The following is a 17,190-nucleotide window of genomic DNA, read 5'->3' as shown; positions in this document are numbered from 1 at the left end:
TTGCTAATGGAACCATTTGGTCGAAGCTCTTCCCTGCAACCCAGAAGGATCATCCTTAGCGATGGTGTGCTAGTAAATACTTACCAGCCGGCTTTATAGAAGGAGAGGAGCCCTGATATGTACCATTGGCTGATCTGGTTTCAGTAATCACACTGAGGCTGACTTCAAGCTACCAACATGTCATCAGCTGGAGAGCAAAAAAAAAAAAAAAAAAAAAAAAAAGAGAAGAAGAAAAGAAAATTATTTATTTTTAGAGGAAGGGAGAGTGCACAATGGGAAGGGACTGAGGGAAAGAGAGTCTTAAGTAGACGCCATGCTGAGCACAGACCTGATGCGGGGCTTGATCTCATGACCCTGAGATCATGACCTGAGTTAAAACCAAGAGTCCTCCGCTTAAGCAACTGTGCCACCCAGGGACTCCTGGTTTGCAAAATTTTTATGACTCAAAACCGATGGTTCTCATGAGGCATGCCAGCCAGCAATAGCATAGCACTGCCCTTGACCTCCACTGCAGCTGCAGCCTGGAGTTCCAGGGGGCCATGTCTTTGCTGCACAGGGGGACTTTGACTGTTTACTGAGTAATCCCAGGAAAGGGCTTGACTTAGGTTTCTGTGAGGGGCTTATCCCAGAATACATGTGATTCAGAAATACAGATCATCTATGAGAGATCTGGTGCAGAGAAAAGCTGACACGCATGTGAACAAAGTGCTATGGGTAAAGTTGGCAAGTAATATGATAAATCGGTACATATGGTTTGATTGGAAGATCTCAGGGATGATACAAACCCTATAGATCCATCTATCTTACCTTCCTCTCCCTGATGCTGGCTTTTTCTGAGCATGCCTGAAGAACAGAGCCACAGGGATATCTCAGGAGAGAGCTCCAGCCAAAGGAGAATAGCAAGTGCAAAGGTCCTGGGGCAAACGCCTCTTAATGTACTTCCTCCTCTGTTATTTTTGTGGACCCTGACCCTTCAACTCAGCTTTTACTTTTGGGAAGTATTGGGTTGATTGTTTTCACACTGATTAGATGTGAACTTCTAGAGGCCAGAACTCTCTTATTTGTCTTTGTATCCCTAGCGCCTCCCACAATGCTTGTTATTTAGGGTGTACAATAAACAGGGCACATGATACAACACCTGATTAATCTGACTCCCTCTGTACGCTTAGTCTCTGTGTTCTTTCCAGCAACCTGTTTAGGGTTTCTGAGACTAACCTCCATAAAGAAAGCACTTCCACAGTCCCATGAAACCCATTCATTAGGCAGCCCATATCTTCCCCTTTACAATGTTCTTACATGTTGGGACTGAACTGTCCTCTTCACAGAGCCCAGGCACAGGTGTGGGAGTTAAGACAGAAGCTCGCCAAGGGTTATTAAACGGGTGTTTGCCAACAAGTGCACAGAGCTAGAAGAGGCTTGAGGCTCTCTGGCAGTCTTCCACTTTCAGATCAAGTCAGAGGATGGAGGGTGGGAAAAGACAGGCTGCAGTTTCCCCCTATTTGACCAGTGGGTGAAAATTCAAGAAAGGCAACCCTGGCCAATGAAATCCATCTGAAGTGCCAAGCCATCTCACACTCACCTTTCTCTCTTGCTCCTGCCCCTCACTCTCTCCCTCTGCCCATCGATTCATCACTTTCTTGTGGTCACCGACTTGATAGAGAGACAGGCAGTCTGGAGGGTGTGTGATGTGGCGTCAGGCCCAGGCTGTTTCCCCCATGTGATCAGGGCCATGTAGGGCCAGCTATAGTAAGAACTTATTTGGGGCAGGAAATACATTGACTCACAAAGAGTTATTTTTGCATTCCTTGTTTTTCTGATTATAACCATATTCCAAAACATACTTGGACTGAAGCTTTAAAAAGCTTGATGCATAAAAGCCCACAGAGTGTTCTGAACGCAGGATAATTTTAGTTCAGACCACCGGTCATGCTAATAAGCAAGGGCACTTTCCACTTGAGGTTCCCATTCCTTCTCAGTCTGAATGGAAAGCAAACTTCTGATTTGCCTGTGGTTTGTGTGCTTGCTTATTTTGCTCAGAATACTCTGGAAGGCTTTGCCAGGTGAGGGAGGTGAGCCCTTGGGTAAAATGGACAGGCCACACCAAATCAAAGATTTATTTCTTTGGAGCTGGTTTCCAATTGTTGGCTTTTTCAGGGACCCTTGAATAAGGATCTATACTGGGCCAGGAAATGTTTTTCTTCATCTTCACTTTTCCTAAGTGTGTGTGTTTATGTGTGTATTTTTAGTGTTGGTGCTATAGAGGAATTCACCATGGTTCAATGTAAATGCTATATTTCATCAATTCAAAGGCATATATTTCTTTTTTTTTAAAGAGTTTATTTATTTGTCAGAGAGAGAGAGAGAGAGAGTGAGCACAAGCAGACAGAGGCAGAGAGAGAAGCAGGCTCCCCACCAAGCAAGGAGCCTGATGTGGGACTCAATCCCAGGACCCTGGGATCATGACCTGAGCAGAAGAGAGCGGCTTAACCAACTGAGCCACTCATGTGTCCCAAAGGCATATCTTTCTTCACACTTTAATATTTCTAATATCAGAATGAGCCTCACAATCTATAATATACCATAGTTTAATCGGTAGTGATTAATTTTCTTAGTAATACACAGAATTAACGGTGCGTGTGACAATCAGTGGTGTCTTAGACTCAATGGCATATGGCCTCTGACTTGGATACATTCTCTGTACCTGTGCCTGGAAAAGGCAGAGCATAGCCGTCAAAGTCTTCAAAGGTCATAAAGTCAATGTTCTCCACGAAAGCCCATTTGTATCCTCTCCAGCATTACTGGTCAAATGTTCTGCTGTGTCTCTCTACATTATACAGCTCACAGTTATGGTGTTCCTACCACCGTCAGGCAATATTCGGAGCACATTAGATATCTAGCCTCACAATTCCGTGAAATAGGCGTTATGATCCTGTTTCAGTCAGGGTCTAGGCAGAGAAAGAAACCAAACTAGTTATTTAAACAGAGAAAATGGTGGGATACCTGGGTGGCTCAGGTGGTTAAGTGTCTGACTCTTGATTTCTGTTCAGGTCATGATCTCAGGGTCGAGGGATGGAGCCCAGCATCTGGCTCTGCGCCAAGCATGGAGCCTGCTTGGGATCCTCTTTTACTCTCTTTCCTGCCCTTCCCTCCCCTCTCTCTGTGTGTCTAAAAATAAGTAAATCAATAAATAAAATACAGAAGATGGAATTGAAAGACTTGTTGACTGGGTATAAAGCTGATAATTAGGAACTAAAAGGGTAAAAAGAGGACTCTCGGGTATCAAGGAGGAAGCAGGCACCACCCCACGACTGGGGCAACAGAGAGAAGAGGCTGGAATCCTCAAACTTCAGACCTGAATGTCAGGCCTCTGTTGCCGCTGAGGTGTCTGAAGGGGGGCTCATGAGTGCTGGAAAAACTGCAAACTGAGTTTCGTGGCTATGATAGGAAAAAAACTGCCTGTGGCTCGGTGAAGAAGCTTTGAGGAGAATGAGCCTCTCAGGAAGAAGCCCCTTCCTCCTCCTCAGCCGGCCAGCAGAGCTGCCATGCGGTCGCAGCCCCGGCGTCACGGAACAGAGTACGGAGAGCTGGTTTGAAGAGAAAAGTAGCTAAATATCCAGAACCTAGTCTTTCTTTTACATACGAAGAACTGAGAGATCCAAAAATATTGAAAGTAGTGAGCACCTTACTCCAGATCACACAAATCTGAAGCTAGAAAGCCAAGATCTGAACCCAGATCCACCTGCTTCCAAACTCTACAGACTTCCTTCCTTTTCTGTGTTTATCTGCCTTTTTCATTTATTTGGACAACAGCTATTTCTCGAGTCTACTCCCTGTCAGGCCCTGTGCTTGGCTCTGGGGAAGCTAGTAGCCAACAAATCAGACTCAGTCCTTGTCCTCAGGGAGCTGACAATGTAGCTCGATTTCTGTGGGTAGTATTTTATTTTCTTACGGTGCATGCTCTTTCTCTTAGCGTCAGTGCATCTCATGTGCAAGTGTATATTCCTTTCTTTTACGTCATTTGATATCTGCCTTCTCTGCCTTGCTGTCTCCATCTCTTTATACTTGTTTTAATCTGTCCTGGTCCCTTTTCCTTCTAATGCTACCATGCTTTTTCCTCCCTCATATTTCTCTTCCTATTAATGGCCGCAATACAGACCAAGCGTAGGTTCTGTTTGTGTTTCCTCTTTTCACAATATTCACAAGCTCTGTTGCTAAAATTTTTTAAGGGAATGCTTTTGCTTTTCGGCCTTTCATTTTCTTATGTGGCTAGCTTCTCCAAGGGAATCAGTCATGAAGAGACTAATGCAATAGATCAAAGAAAGTATGACATTTATAATAGTTTTTACAAGCAGGACTTCTAACCCACTAGTCATGCCAACAAATTCTTTTCTGTTTAAAGAGTGACCCTGTGCGTAGTGGTTAAGCCTGGGGAACCAGACTACCTGGAATCTGGACCACAGGTCTTCTATTTCCTAGCTGGGTAACATCAGGCAAGTTACTCAGTCTCTATGCCTCGATTTTCCTTGCCTGCAAAATGGGGATAATAATACTAGCACCTATCTCAGTGGGTTTTGGGGAGGATTAAGTGATTTAGTACATAAAGACATTCAGAAGAAAGGTGTAATAGATGTAATTAGCTAGATTATTAATTACAGTACCAATTATACTATGGAAATAATGGCCCCTACTCCCACAATCCTTTTATTCTGTTTCTCTATGTTCTAGAGTACTGTTCTCTAGCATGTTTGAGTTATAAGCTCTCCTTTCTGTGGTTCTACTCCCATAAGTATGAGGAAATACATAATGCCAAACAACTACTGAGTTGGTCAGTTCATTCTGGTTGTATATGACAGAAAACCAACTCAACTCAGCTTAGCCAAAAAGGGTTACATAACTGGGAAGTCTGGAAATAGAACTAGTAACCTCAAGTAGTTTCAGGGCCTCCAAGAAGATCATCAGGAGGCTCATCCCAAGATAGTCTCTCATTGTGGTTTCCATTGGCTTCATTCCCTCCTATTGCAGCCAAGCTTTTGCCACATGGTGAAAATGATGTCCTCCAGCAACCTATGCTTTTCTTCTTTCTAGTGGCCCTGTGATGTCACACTCAAAAGCAGTCCTCTAAGACAATCTAGGAGCATCTCAGACTGAGGCCTCTCCTGGTAAATCCATGTTCTCCTGGTTAACTCTCTACCCCTGGGGATTGGGGCAGCCTTGGTCTCTTCTGTTTATCTGGAATGTTAATCCCAGTGTCCTGGTCCAGATAGCAAATGTCTCCTTCACCATTTTTTTTTCTTTTTCAGGTGGGCTTGGGTGTCATCATATATAGAGAACTCTTGGTGGCTGATCATGATGACCCAGTATTCCCATGATTGGCCAGTGTATTAGGTCTCACTGTGGCCTGCCTGCACAACACTGATACTGTGCTTGCCTAGTGATGGACTGCACTTTACAGATGGCCCTATATAGCAGCACTGGACAGGAATAAAGTGTAGGTAAGGAATCAATTTGTAAGCACTGGGGCATTTTTTGCCAATTCAAATAATAGTGTCATCAAACATCATATCCCATTTCTGCCCATTTCTTCCCTCTCCTCATATCTTGTATCTGTCATTTTGTCTTTTTTTTTTTTTTAATAGACTCTTTTCTAGTTAGCAGATGCTAGATGGCTGGTGAACATATTTTCCAAAGATCTTATCTCTGAGCCTCTTTAGTCATTGAATTCAGCTATATAAACAATTATATTAAATGCCCAAATTCTCTAAAAATGTATAGAGCCTTGCCATGTGTTTAGGTGGTTTCCACTGTTTATTTTAAAATGTAGTTATTAAAGGGGGCAAGGGTTAGAATGTAAGTATCTAGTCACACAGCTCTTAGTTCTCAAAAATATCTGAAAAAGTTAGTGACCACCACTGTGTTTCTAATCCTAGAGGGCTGCTTGGACTTTGGGGACATGTGACCTTCCTGTTCTCTGGACTCTGGGGACATGTGACCCTTTCCTGTTCGTGTCTTCACTGACACAGCCTGATCCCAAGACATGAGCTCCGGTCCAGCGGTTCTCAGTGTGCAGAGCTCTAGCCAAGCAAAGAGGCTGGATTCCTCAGAATGGGCCCGAGCCCTGAGAAACTGGGTGGAACCCAAGGAGCCTGTGAACCTCCAGTTTCTGGGGCTCTGGAAGCGGAGGGGGAATGGCTGAACTAGCTAGCAGGAGTGCTGGGTTACGGACAGCAGCGTCTGGTCTTTGAAAGGCGGAAGCCTTGGCCACCAAAGGCCAGGAGTTCCGCAAAGGCCCCTGGTGCAAGGAAGAGGAGCTGGGTGGCCGGCTGCATGGAGCTCTGAAAAGACAGGCCTTGCCAAGGACTTCCTGGAGAGCCGCGCTGGACATTCAGGCCGAGGCTCCCAGGTGGCCCTCTGTGACACTGGCTGATCTGCTCTGTGACTCTGCGCTGATGCTTTGTGGAGTCCATCACTGCAGTGACCCCTGGAGTTTATTTCCGGTGGGAGTGGAGACTGACAGAGGCCCCTTGTACCCAGGGGGTTACCCTTCAGGAAGTCGGGACGCTGGAAGCTGGTTGTGGAGGAGGAGGACGGAGGACTAGGAGGCCCTGTTTTCCGAGCCAACTTGGCCAGGCAAGCTGGGGCAGTGTCTACGAAGTGGGCCTGTGTGGGAGAAGGGGGAAGAGAACGCCTGTCTCTCTTGTCACTTCACAGGAGGTTGCAAGGGTGCCTGAGGGAAGTCATGTTTCATTTCTGACAAAACTTGGTCAAGGGCCACAAGAGTAATTCATTTGGGGGATCTTTTTGGAAGGGAGAAATACAAAATGTTCTAATTCATCTGCTTTAAAATTAAAAGCAGGGACCATATGAGTGTCCAGGAAAAACAACAATTAATAAAAAACACATATAGCCGTTCCCCATCTATTAAACTTTGGACAGGGATGACATGTCAAAATTTTAAAAAAAGAAACAATTTAAATGTTCTAGAACACTTTTAACTTTTACAAACAGGTATTTCTCTGACTGCTAAACCAGAGTATATGGAGTACTCTGGAGTACTCGAATCATATTTTGGTGAATTGGCATTGTCCTTATTGATATCACCTGCAGGAAATATCTCCAGACTCCTACTTTTCCTAATTTTCTTGCCCTCATCTCTGTTGGCCTTTCACTTACTGCTGCCATGAATGTTCTCTTCTACAAGCAGACTACATTCCTTCTTCTTCTTCTTTTTTTTTTTTTTGTTTCAGTTTTTTGTTCCTACTGTAGGTGAGAAACTATATGAGCTTATTAGAATTTTATCTAAAATAAAGGGTTAAGCAAACCATAACAGACTCTTAATAGGGGACAAACTGAGCGTTGCTGGAAGGAGAGGTTCTGGTGGGCTAGGTGGGGATGGGGATGGGTTTTAAAGAGAGCACTTGTTATGATGAGTACTGGGATAAAAGACGAATCATTAAACTCTAGTCCTGAAACTACTATTAGACTATATGCTAACTAACTTGAATTTAAATAAAACTTCGGAAAATAAACAAATAAAATAAAATTTAATTTAAATTAAAAAGGGTTAAGCAGGATGACCCCTGGAGTCACCAAACCCTGACTTCTAGATATAGGCACAGAGACAGACACACACGGATATGCATTTTCTTTAAAAATGAAATTTAGATTAATGCATTACATATTTATACATGTCTTTTTGTATGCCAGACACTGGAGGTCAAAAGGAATTATCTTTGACTTAGTATCTTTCCTTGAGACACATACAGTTCATGGGGTGCCCCTGACAAAATAAAGTGCTGTACGAGAGTGCCAAAGAAGTACTAGCAGACTATCAAGGAGGGCCCTTTGCCAGATGTGAACCTCTGGTGAGAGCCTCATGGATAAGTACTCCTCAGATCAAGTCTCAAAAGATTATAGGGACTAGAGGCCCTCCTTATTTGCCCTCCCCTACTAGAGCAATTTAATTTAAATTTTTATAATGGGGTTTTCTCCCTTTTCCCCCTAAATTAGTTGAAGGCTGTAGGTCTTAAATTAAAAGCAAGCTAATGCATTTTTAATACAACTTGACAGTTTGAGTTCAGGTGCAAATGCCATGTTTAAAAACTAAGAGGGTAATTGGCATTTAATGAGGCAGAAGGAAGTCATGGCCCTTATAGAGAATGGTTAATGAGTAAGGTGCAGGGTGCTCCCATTGAAGAAACCCACCAAATCCTTAAAAATCACATTGTCAAATGTCAGTTCCTTTCTCCTCCAGCCTGGTTGTTCTAATTCTTTACTTGACTCAGTGATCCACTCAATATGCATGTAATTATATTCAATTAAAAACAAAACAAATAGAAATCAATCCAGTCATACCATGCCCTCCTTTTTAAATTGCCAAAAGATAACAATCGAATATTCATAGAAGAATTACAAGTAATCCACAGGTATATTAGAAGTAATCGGTATTACTAAAAGTGAAAGAAATGCTTTTCCTAGGAACAAGGTTATCTTCCTTAATCATAAATGCTATGATAAATTCAGGAAATTCAATATTGATTTAATGTTATTATCTAAAATACATTCTGTGTTTAATTCTGCCAGTAGTACCAGTAACATTTTTAGAGCATCCTTTCCCCTCTAATCCAGTATCACACATTTACATTTCTTTGTCCTTTGTCTTCAGCCTCCTTTTATCTGGAACATGTCCTCAGCTTTTGTCTTTCATGACATTGATATTTTTTAAGAGTACATTTCAATTGTCTTGAAGGTTATCCCTCAAGTTGGTTTGTTTTCTTTTTGTTCGATTCAAGCTCTCATTTTTTAAAAAAGATTTTATTCATTTATTTGACAGAGAGAGAGCACAAGCAGGGGGAGTGGGAGAGGGAGAAGCAGACTCCCTGCTGAGCAGGGAGCCTGATGCAGGACGAGATCCCAGGACCCCAGGATCATGACCCGAGCCAAAGGCAGACACTTAACCGACTAAGCCACTCAGGTGCCCTTCAAGTTCTCATTTTTGATAGGAATGGGTTTTATGCATTTTTTTGAAGGTGAAAATCTGTGTCCTCTATCTTCAGCCAACACCATGGGCTCTGGAGCCCATGAGACTTGGTTTGAAATCCTGCCTCTGCCGTTTCTTGCCTGTGCCATTTTGGGCAAGTTACATACCTCAGCCAGCATCTATATTCTCATCAGTAAGAAGGATAAAAATAATACCGATGCCTGAAGGCTATAGTAAAGATTCAGATTTAATGAATTTAAAGAACCCGAACCAATGCCTAACCCCTAAAAAGTGCTTGATCATTTTCATTTTAAATATCAAATGACCATGCAATGGACTATTATCGCAAAAATTGAGTGGCTTTGAAGAATTGTTTTGGGCAATGGTAGCGTTTTGAGGTAGTGCCCTCACCTAATATGGGAGACTAGTCATGATGCCATCTACTAGTCCTTTCCTGAGAATCTCATATATCTTAGCAGACAGATCCCTGGGACTCTTCCCAATACACAATCTCAAGCTGATAGGCACAAGGCCCTAGTGAAGATGTTGATAGATTCCAGATAGGCAGAGAGTGGCTAAATGAGGTGACCTCGTCACTCAAAAGGAATGAAGGTAATTGGGAATATTCTGGTGTGGTACTTGAATGTGTGCAACTTTGCTTTTACAGAAAAACTATCTGTAAAAAAAAATCATTCATCACCCATTTTAATTTAAAATTCCTATGCCCTATGTGCTAGAAACTTAGAAGACATATAAGATACCAGGATATCAAGAGACATATGCGATATATAAGGAAACATACAAGAAATCAGAATTAAGCCATATGTTTATCAGTGTATGGACAAGTAAGTTAAAATTTACCCAACAAAGAAATATCATTACATCATTAGAATGTTGACTAAAGAAGCTCTTTGCAAAAAACATCCAAAGTATGAATGCATTTATGTAAACTTTAAAAATGTAACCAATGTCATACATATTTATTGGACCACACAATTAGAGTAAGAGAATAAAAAATATAAACAGAGGGAAACACAGCAACCTCAGAAGAATAGTGATCTCTGGAAAAAAGTGAGGGGAATAGAATCAGGGAGAAATATAAGGGCTTACAACTCCACACGTAGTCTTTATTTCCTTATTATTATTATTATTTTTTAAAGAGATGAAGTAAATAGGCCAACATGTTTAACAATCACTGAATCTAGGTGGTCTGAATAAAGATATTTTCTATACTGGCTCTTTACTGCTCCAAATGCTTCATAATAAAATAGAAAGCTCGAGGGGGACAAAAAAAGCCTTTCTATTCAAATGTAAGACTGTCCTCCTCCCAGTACCAGGGTCCTGGAACCTGTCCATATATTTCACTCAGCTGAGCTGTTGCTACAATGTGGGAAGCACTGCTATTTATACGTGTCTGGCTTTTTGGTAGGTTTATTTATGCCTGGACCATCTCTTCTCACTCACCCACTGTAACCCTCTGAAAGCAGGAAGCAGAGTGTTTCTGCACACAGTGGACTGGCTCCTTCAGAGCAGGTCCCCTCCTGGCTGCCAGAACTAGCAGTATCCTGGTCCCAGTTGGAGTTCAATAAAGCTCTGCTGGATGAGTGAGTTCAAGCCAACTTTCCCGGAGCTCTGCTATGGCAGGTTCATGCTGAGGGCAGCCTTCACGGAGTTTACAGACTAGAAAGGAGATAGAGGCAGGGACCTCAATAGACGGGACAAGAGGATGCACAGCCAGAGCACAGCCCAGGTTATTCATTTTGATCAGGATGGCAGGAGAATAGCAGACTGTGAATTCCCCACATATCGGTGTCTCTCTCTGGGGTGAGAGATGGCTTGTCCTGGAGGCTTGGTTAAAACAGGAATGTCTTTCCTGGGGGCAGTGACTCATCAAGCCATCACCCTCCATCATCACATCGGCAGGCTAACTTTATCAGACTGGCCCCAAGACTTAGGTAGACCCAGAAAAGTCAGACTAATAGTGCCAAAGATTGGCTTCAGAGACAAGGGTAAAGTCTGGGTATTCAAATGGAAAAGCTGGGAAGAATGGTTTAGGGGGTAGGCTTTGGGGGGTCTTGACTGAAGGCACCATGAGGACACCAAGTAGGAAAAAGGAGGGAAAGAAATAAGGTAGACAATAACAAGAAGGTGGGACAATGCCACAGCCGTAGGGTACAGTGCAGGGAAGACAAATGTTGGCTGGTTCGCCCATCAGAGGTTACACAACCTGTCCCTGTACAAAGGCCTCCATAACTTATAGGGTAAATTCTTTGTAAATGCCCACACATTACCTGGAAGACAACGCTGCTCCCAGGAAGCCTCTTGGTTTCTTCATTACCCCCAGTGATGGAGATAGCTGTCTCCAAGTTGGCCTTGGCAACTGTCTGCGCTGTCCCATGGTTGTTTAGGCTCAGACCGACTGCACACTCTAATTGTGCCGCGAGTTGTCCACAATCCCCTCTAATATGCCTTGCTTTACAGCTGTCTTGCCCACGTGGTAGGTAGAAACAGCTTTGTTGAGGAGCTGGAAGGGGTTTATAATCCTGCTCACACTTCGCAGAATACCTCACGCACACTCGGCATCCTTCCTTCCCTCCTGTTAACTTATTCTTGGAGAGCTGTGTCACCTTCTCAAGGAGATCTTTGCCATGCTCCCTTCCTTCTTCCTGGATCAGCTTAGGAGGACCCTACCCGGGGCTCCCACAAAACCTCTTTGTATTGCTATCCTTCCAATTACAACACAATATAGTATTTGTCTCTTTATATGTCTCCTTATTCAGTTCCCTCCCTTATTCAGTTCCATCTATGCTGTGTGTAGTACATGGTACAATGCTTATAATATTAGTTCAGTGGGAATCAAGCTGATAATAAGCTAGAGATGCCTGCTTTCTATTTGCTACACTCTGGCCCACTAGTTTTCTTTTTTCTGTTTTGTTTTGCTGTGTTAGGTACATAAGCAATACTTGAAAGCATTTTCCTTGTAGAAATTCAAGAGAAAGTATACAGAGTAAGAGGCACAAGTCTAAATGCATTTCCCCTACTGCATTCCCTACTCCCACTCTCTTCCCCAAAGGCTGCCACTGTTATCATCTGGGTTTGTAGTTCCTCAGAAGTTCTCGGTGCATTTCCCTAGGCATCTGCAAAGATACACATAAATGAAGTAATGTGCCATTTTGTTTATGATACTGCATTCTGTTTTTTTCGCATAACAATGTTTTAGGCATTTCATGTCAGTGGGTATAACCTATTGAATTCTTTTTAACTGCTACAGAGCAATCCAAAGAGACTGGGTAAGGGACTAGGACTGGTTTAAATAAGAAGGAACATATCACAAGATTTTAGCCAGTTCACAGAATTTGTGGGAGGATGGGAGAACTAGAGCCCAAAGGCCACACAACAAGGAATGACCCACCATACGCTATGTGTGCGTGTTTGTAGGATGCAGTGAAGACCCCCATTGTCACCACTTTCCAGTCACCGCGGTAACTCAGGGCCAGACTTCCAGAGCCCCTCCAATGCCACACTGAAGGACCCAGATGCCTCTACCCCACACTTGCTAGAAAATTGCTCCCCCAACCCTTAAGGAATGTCCTCCTCTATCACCAACATGGACACCTTTCTATCCTCAAAGGGACTGGGAAATAGAGTGATCTTTAAGAGAAGATCAAACCTTGGGTTGCCCAAACGAGCCATGAAACTACAGTGGTATACGTCAGCAGTAAACAGTTAACCATTACACAGAAAAATAGATCTCACGCACAATAGCAGGAAAAACTGAAAATATGTAGGAACAAGCCACGTAATTTAATCAGAATCCTGGCTTTCAATATCCAGGTCCCATATGGAAGCAGAGGGGGTAAAGTCACTGACCACAGAGTTTGTCCTTTTTTTTTTTTTTTTTTTTTTTGAGTTTGTCCTCCTTTGTTACCATGCCAGGGAAGGTGGAACATAAGTCCATGTTAGCACCTCTCATAAGCAGTAAAACTTGTTGATAGAATCATAATTAAAATGACAGGAGTGCTCTGGAATTAATTGAGTGCTCACTTTTATGGAGGATATACTACAACGTAGACCTTATTTTACTGTCTAACTATACTCATCCTTAGTATCCCTCTACTAACCTCCACCCCATTTACACACACACACACATACACACACACATACACACACACGGGGGTGGGATGGGGGGGACAGACTCGCATATGGCTCTTACAGTATGACAGCATGAATAAAAGCTCAATTTTAAGAAGCATTTTGATAACTTCCAATGATCATAATACATTTACAGTGATCATATTTCCTGAACCCTAACTCAAATGTCCACTTTCAGAAAAAAAATTTGAGGACTTTTCTCTTGGTTTCATTGGTTTTCCTCTCCCATAGCCCTGAGTTCAGTAGTTTGGTGACAATTACTCGTACTGAGACTATTTTGCTGTGATATACATACCCTTTGAATTATGTTCACTTAGGGAACATCTGTTCCGAGTTGGGTGTGGACCTTGGACAATTCCTTTGGAATCTCCGAGTCTCTTGAAGACTAACGAAATTACACATACCAAGCACAATGAGAGAACTGAGTGAGGTAATATATAAGAAAACATTTTGGGTGAGAGGGAGTTAAGCTGTCCGTGTGTAAAATTTCTCTCTTTAGGCTGAGCTCCTGGAGGCCTGGAGGACGGTTTTGTTATGATCATATCTGGTGGCCTGTCCCATGGCCTCGCCCAGAACCTGGTGCAGAAGCAAAACTGAGCAATAGCGCCACAGCAGAAGGCTGCCACCTGTCACACCCTCACACCCTCTTTTCATTTGTGGCACCGGGCTAGCTGTATGCATTGTCTCACTTGAAACCCTCAAAAATTCTTTTGTGTAGATATTATAACCTGCATTGTATAAGTTTAAAAATGATTTATTTATTAAATTAAAATTCTAAACAGAGTACCTCTCCCTACAAATCCCTCCAAAGAGAGTCTCATGGTACTGATGTCTTAAATTACACAACTATTGAGGGTTTGGTTGACCTGAAGCTTTGATTGTTGTCTCTTCAGATGCAAATGCTTTGAGAAGGGAATGGACTGTGCCTCTCCCTAGGGCAAGCTCGTTTGTCAGAGTGTCTTGGAGCCAGGTTTGACGCAGAAGGGCAGAGACGATAAGAGACCAGAGAGCCCTTTGCAGTGGGGGAGAGGGATTGCTTTGGAGGAATTTGGGGGGATTGATGGATACATGGATTTTTTCTCAGAACTCCTTAATCAAATAACCAAGCCCACTGGTAGAAACAAAATGGGAGAATGGGAAGGGGGACTGGAAAGCAGACCAGATGTTGAAATGGCCTATGGGATAGAGGTAAGAAGTCATCGATACAAGGATAGAGACCCAGAGACAGCCTCGGTGCAAGCCTAGAAACACACAACATGTATACAATTTCATCTCTGAGGTGCAGGCCCAGGAGAGCAACCCATCAGTCTTTAGATCAGAGCCTGCACTCACTCAACCTGTTAGGGACTTAGGTCTTCATTTCCTGCTCGCAGACAAATATTTTCCTCTTCTCCCATTCCTACTATCTTCCCATCTTCTGTCCCGTAGCCAGCCTGAAAACAGGATAGAGGTAGTAGGTCAAGTTCTACATAGGAATTTTATCTACTCATGCACTAGGCCACCCGCAGGCCACCGATCTGCCTAATGAGGGAAGCACAGTTAAAACAAGTTCTCACAGGAGTAAGAAATGAACAGGCTCACCTTGCTCAACACATTACTCAAGAGTCCAGCTGGATGGGAGGAACTTCTCTTGGACCCAAGCTTCCCATGCAAAAGGCTTCCATTTCCTGTTATGGCCACACGTTCAATCTGAAGGTGCCACTGTCAGATTTGAAGGGGAAGGGATTGCTCATCACACACTTTAAACTGGGACGACTACACCATAGGCATTAATTTTTTAAAAAATAAAATCTAGAACTTTCTCACAAAGGACATAATCACACTGCCCCTTTTCATGATGTTAAAAGCTTTATTTGTTACATGTAAACTGTTATAATATGCCACACTATGAAAAATCTCTTTGGGGTATTTTTCAATTTTTTTATACAGAGAGTCTCTGAGAAGCCCAGCACCATACTTTGGCTGACTTCACTGTCCACTTTAAAATTAGGAAAGGCGGTGTGGAGGGGGTGTCCATTTGTTTGTTTACTATTGTTATTATTTAATTTTTTACAACTCTTCTTTTTTCAAATTCTACAATTATTTCCTTATTTTCCTTTTCCCACCTACAGCTGTCCCAAGCCGTTTTCACATCCCACCTAGTCCAGACCTTTTCTTGGTTGTTAGCCAGAATATATGTATTTAACTGACTTTGTGATACTTCTCCAAATCTTTCCGAGGCATGGAGTCTTCAAGGGTCTTAAGCTCTCCCTCCAGAGGCGGGCTAGTGTTCTCAATCTCTCTCCCCTACTGCCTTCTTGAAGCCCTACCGGCCTTCCTCCTTTAGACCCAGAGCTGATGTTGATGAGAATGTTACTGAACTGTGCTTTTACTGTTTGCTCTGCCAGTTGAACAATTACACAATGCTCAAAAGCAGAAGTTCTGTCCAATATTTCGAAGCCATTATATCATTCTTCCAGGAGGAGTAAGCTGAGTAAGTCAACTAGCAACAGCTGTTACTGAACTGAGTGTGGGCACAAACATCCTCTGTGGAAGGGCAGTTCAGGGCCCCTAGAGGAGGAAGGACTGGGAGAGGGAGTTAGAACCCCAGGCAGCCTAGGAAGTGAGGGTGGAAGGGGAGAGAACCTAACTATCCCAGAAAGATTTGCAGGACTACTATAAAGCTACATACCTGTGTTTCTAATTTGTCATTGAAGACAAGATAGACTAGGTAGGGTGGGAGGGATGAAAATGGCCTGGGGCAGCCCCTGGTGGGAGAAGGTAAGTACGACAATAGTTGAAGGTCTTGATAGAAGAGATGTTACAAGTTAAATAAGAGCAGTATACAAACAAATGGTAGTTCTCCCTGCTGTCCTCAATACAGAGACAATGGAGACAACTGGACAATGGAGTTATCCAAAGTATGCGGGGCTTCCCAGAGAAGCTCTTTGTAGAACAAAGTCAAATAATGGGAAAATAGGATCACAAGAGGTGTGGCATATTGTAATTGTTGACACTTAACAAATGCAAACTCAAACAGGATGACTACCTGCTTAAAACAAGATTAAAGAGGAAGCAGAGTCTCTCAACAGGATACTCCAAACTCCAGGATATAACTGAAATCACTTGTCATACAAAGAACCAAGAAAATCTCAACTTGAATGAGAAAAGACAAATTGACAATTGCCAAAAAGAAAATGAGACAGAGCTTGGAGTTACCGGACAGGATTTTAAAACAGCCATCATAAAAATATTTTAACAAGCACTTGTGAACATACCTGAAACAAATTAAAAAAAGGTAGAAAATCTCAGAAAAGAAATATAACAAAGAATTAAATGGAAACTTTAGAACTAAGAAACACAATAGTTGGGTGTGTGTGTGTGTGTGCATGCGCGCACGCGTGTATGTGTAAATAAAACTAATATAGCAAGCCTATTTTTTTTTAAACTGGGGATGTGGAGAATTCATGAATATACAAAATACTAAGAGATAATGGGGGAAATAACAAGATGTACCAAAGTACAAAAGTACCAAAGCAATTCAAAGACTTACAAGGAAATGCTTTGGCTAGTACAAGGCTTGGATAAAACAAATTAGTTCCTAGGAAAATACAAGTTACCTAAGTTTTCTCTTAAAAAGAGATAGAAACTGGGGCACTTGGGTGACTCAGTCCATTAAGTCATACTCTTCATTTCAGCTCAGGCTGTGATCTCAGGGTCTTGAGATTGAGCCCCATGTGGGGCTCTGTGCTCAGGGGGGCTATGCTTAAGATTCTCTCACTCCCTCTCCCTCTGCCGCTACTTCCCACCCCCGGCTCACATTCTCTCTCTCTCTCTCAAAAAAAACACAAAACAAAACAAAAAAGAGATAGAAGAGATAGAAATTAGACCAATAACCTCAGAAAAAAGAATTGGCAATTATTTCAGATCCAAAAAAATGTTCAGATATCAAGAAAATATGGACAATTAGCTTTAGAATGTGCTACAGGTGAACTGTTTTTAACCTTCAAGGAACAGATGCCACTTTATGCTCTACATCATTTTAACTATTCCAGAATATAAGGAATGCTATAAATACTTCC

The 17,190-nt window shown here is 42.5% G+C and overlaps 1 protein-coding gene and 1 long non-coding RNA gene across 9 annotated transcripts in view; both read right to left on the bottom strand.

Annotated features, from left to right (window-relative positions):
* The window catches only part of LOC116866117, a 198,799-nt gene that overhangs the window by 22,717 nt on the left and 158,892 nt on the right, over positions 1 to 17,190 (bottom strand). For 3 of the 8 annotated variants that reach the window (XR_004382334.1, XR_004382333.1, XR_004382331.1), the window contains exons 4-6: positions 14,462 to 14,562; positions 13,425 to 13,514; positions 85 to 187 (exon numbers count right to left, since the gene is read on the bottom strand). Coding sequence is in view for 4 of the 8 variants with exons in the window: in XM_032854819.1 (XP_032710710.1) it covers positions 14,486 to 14,562 (77 nt within the window). In the remaining 4 variants the exon portion in view is untranslated. The remainder of the gene's footprint in view (positions 1 to 84; positions 188 to 13,424; positions 13,515 to 14,461; positions 14,563 to 17,190) is intronic. The other 5 variants (XM_032854827.1, XM_032854820.1, XM_032854822.1 and 2 more) reach the window with 3 other exon arrangements.
* Positions 5,618 to 6,662, bottom strand: LOC116866118. The gene is made up of 2 exons (XR_004382335.1): positions 5,991 to 6,662; positions 5,618 to 5,957 (listed from the first exon to the last, which is right to left on the bottom strand). It is a non-coding gene; the product is annotated as an uncharacterized LOC116866118 (long non-coding RNA).

This window comes from Lontra canadensis, unplaced genomic scaffold, assembly GCF_010015895.1.
Source record: "Lontra canadensis isolate GAN:19392208 unplaced genomic scaffold, GSC_riverotter_1.0 scaffold9, whole genome shotgun sequence".
NCBI lineage: Eukaryota > Metazoa > Chordata > Mammalia > Carnivora > Mustelidae > Lontra > Lontra canadensis.
Note: the sequence above shows the minus strand (reverse complement) of the source record. Positions and strands in the feature narration are given on the sequence as shown.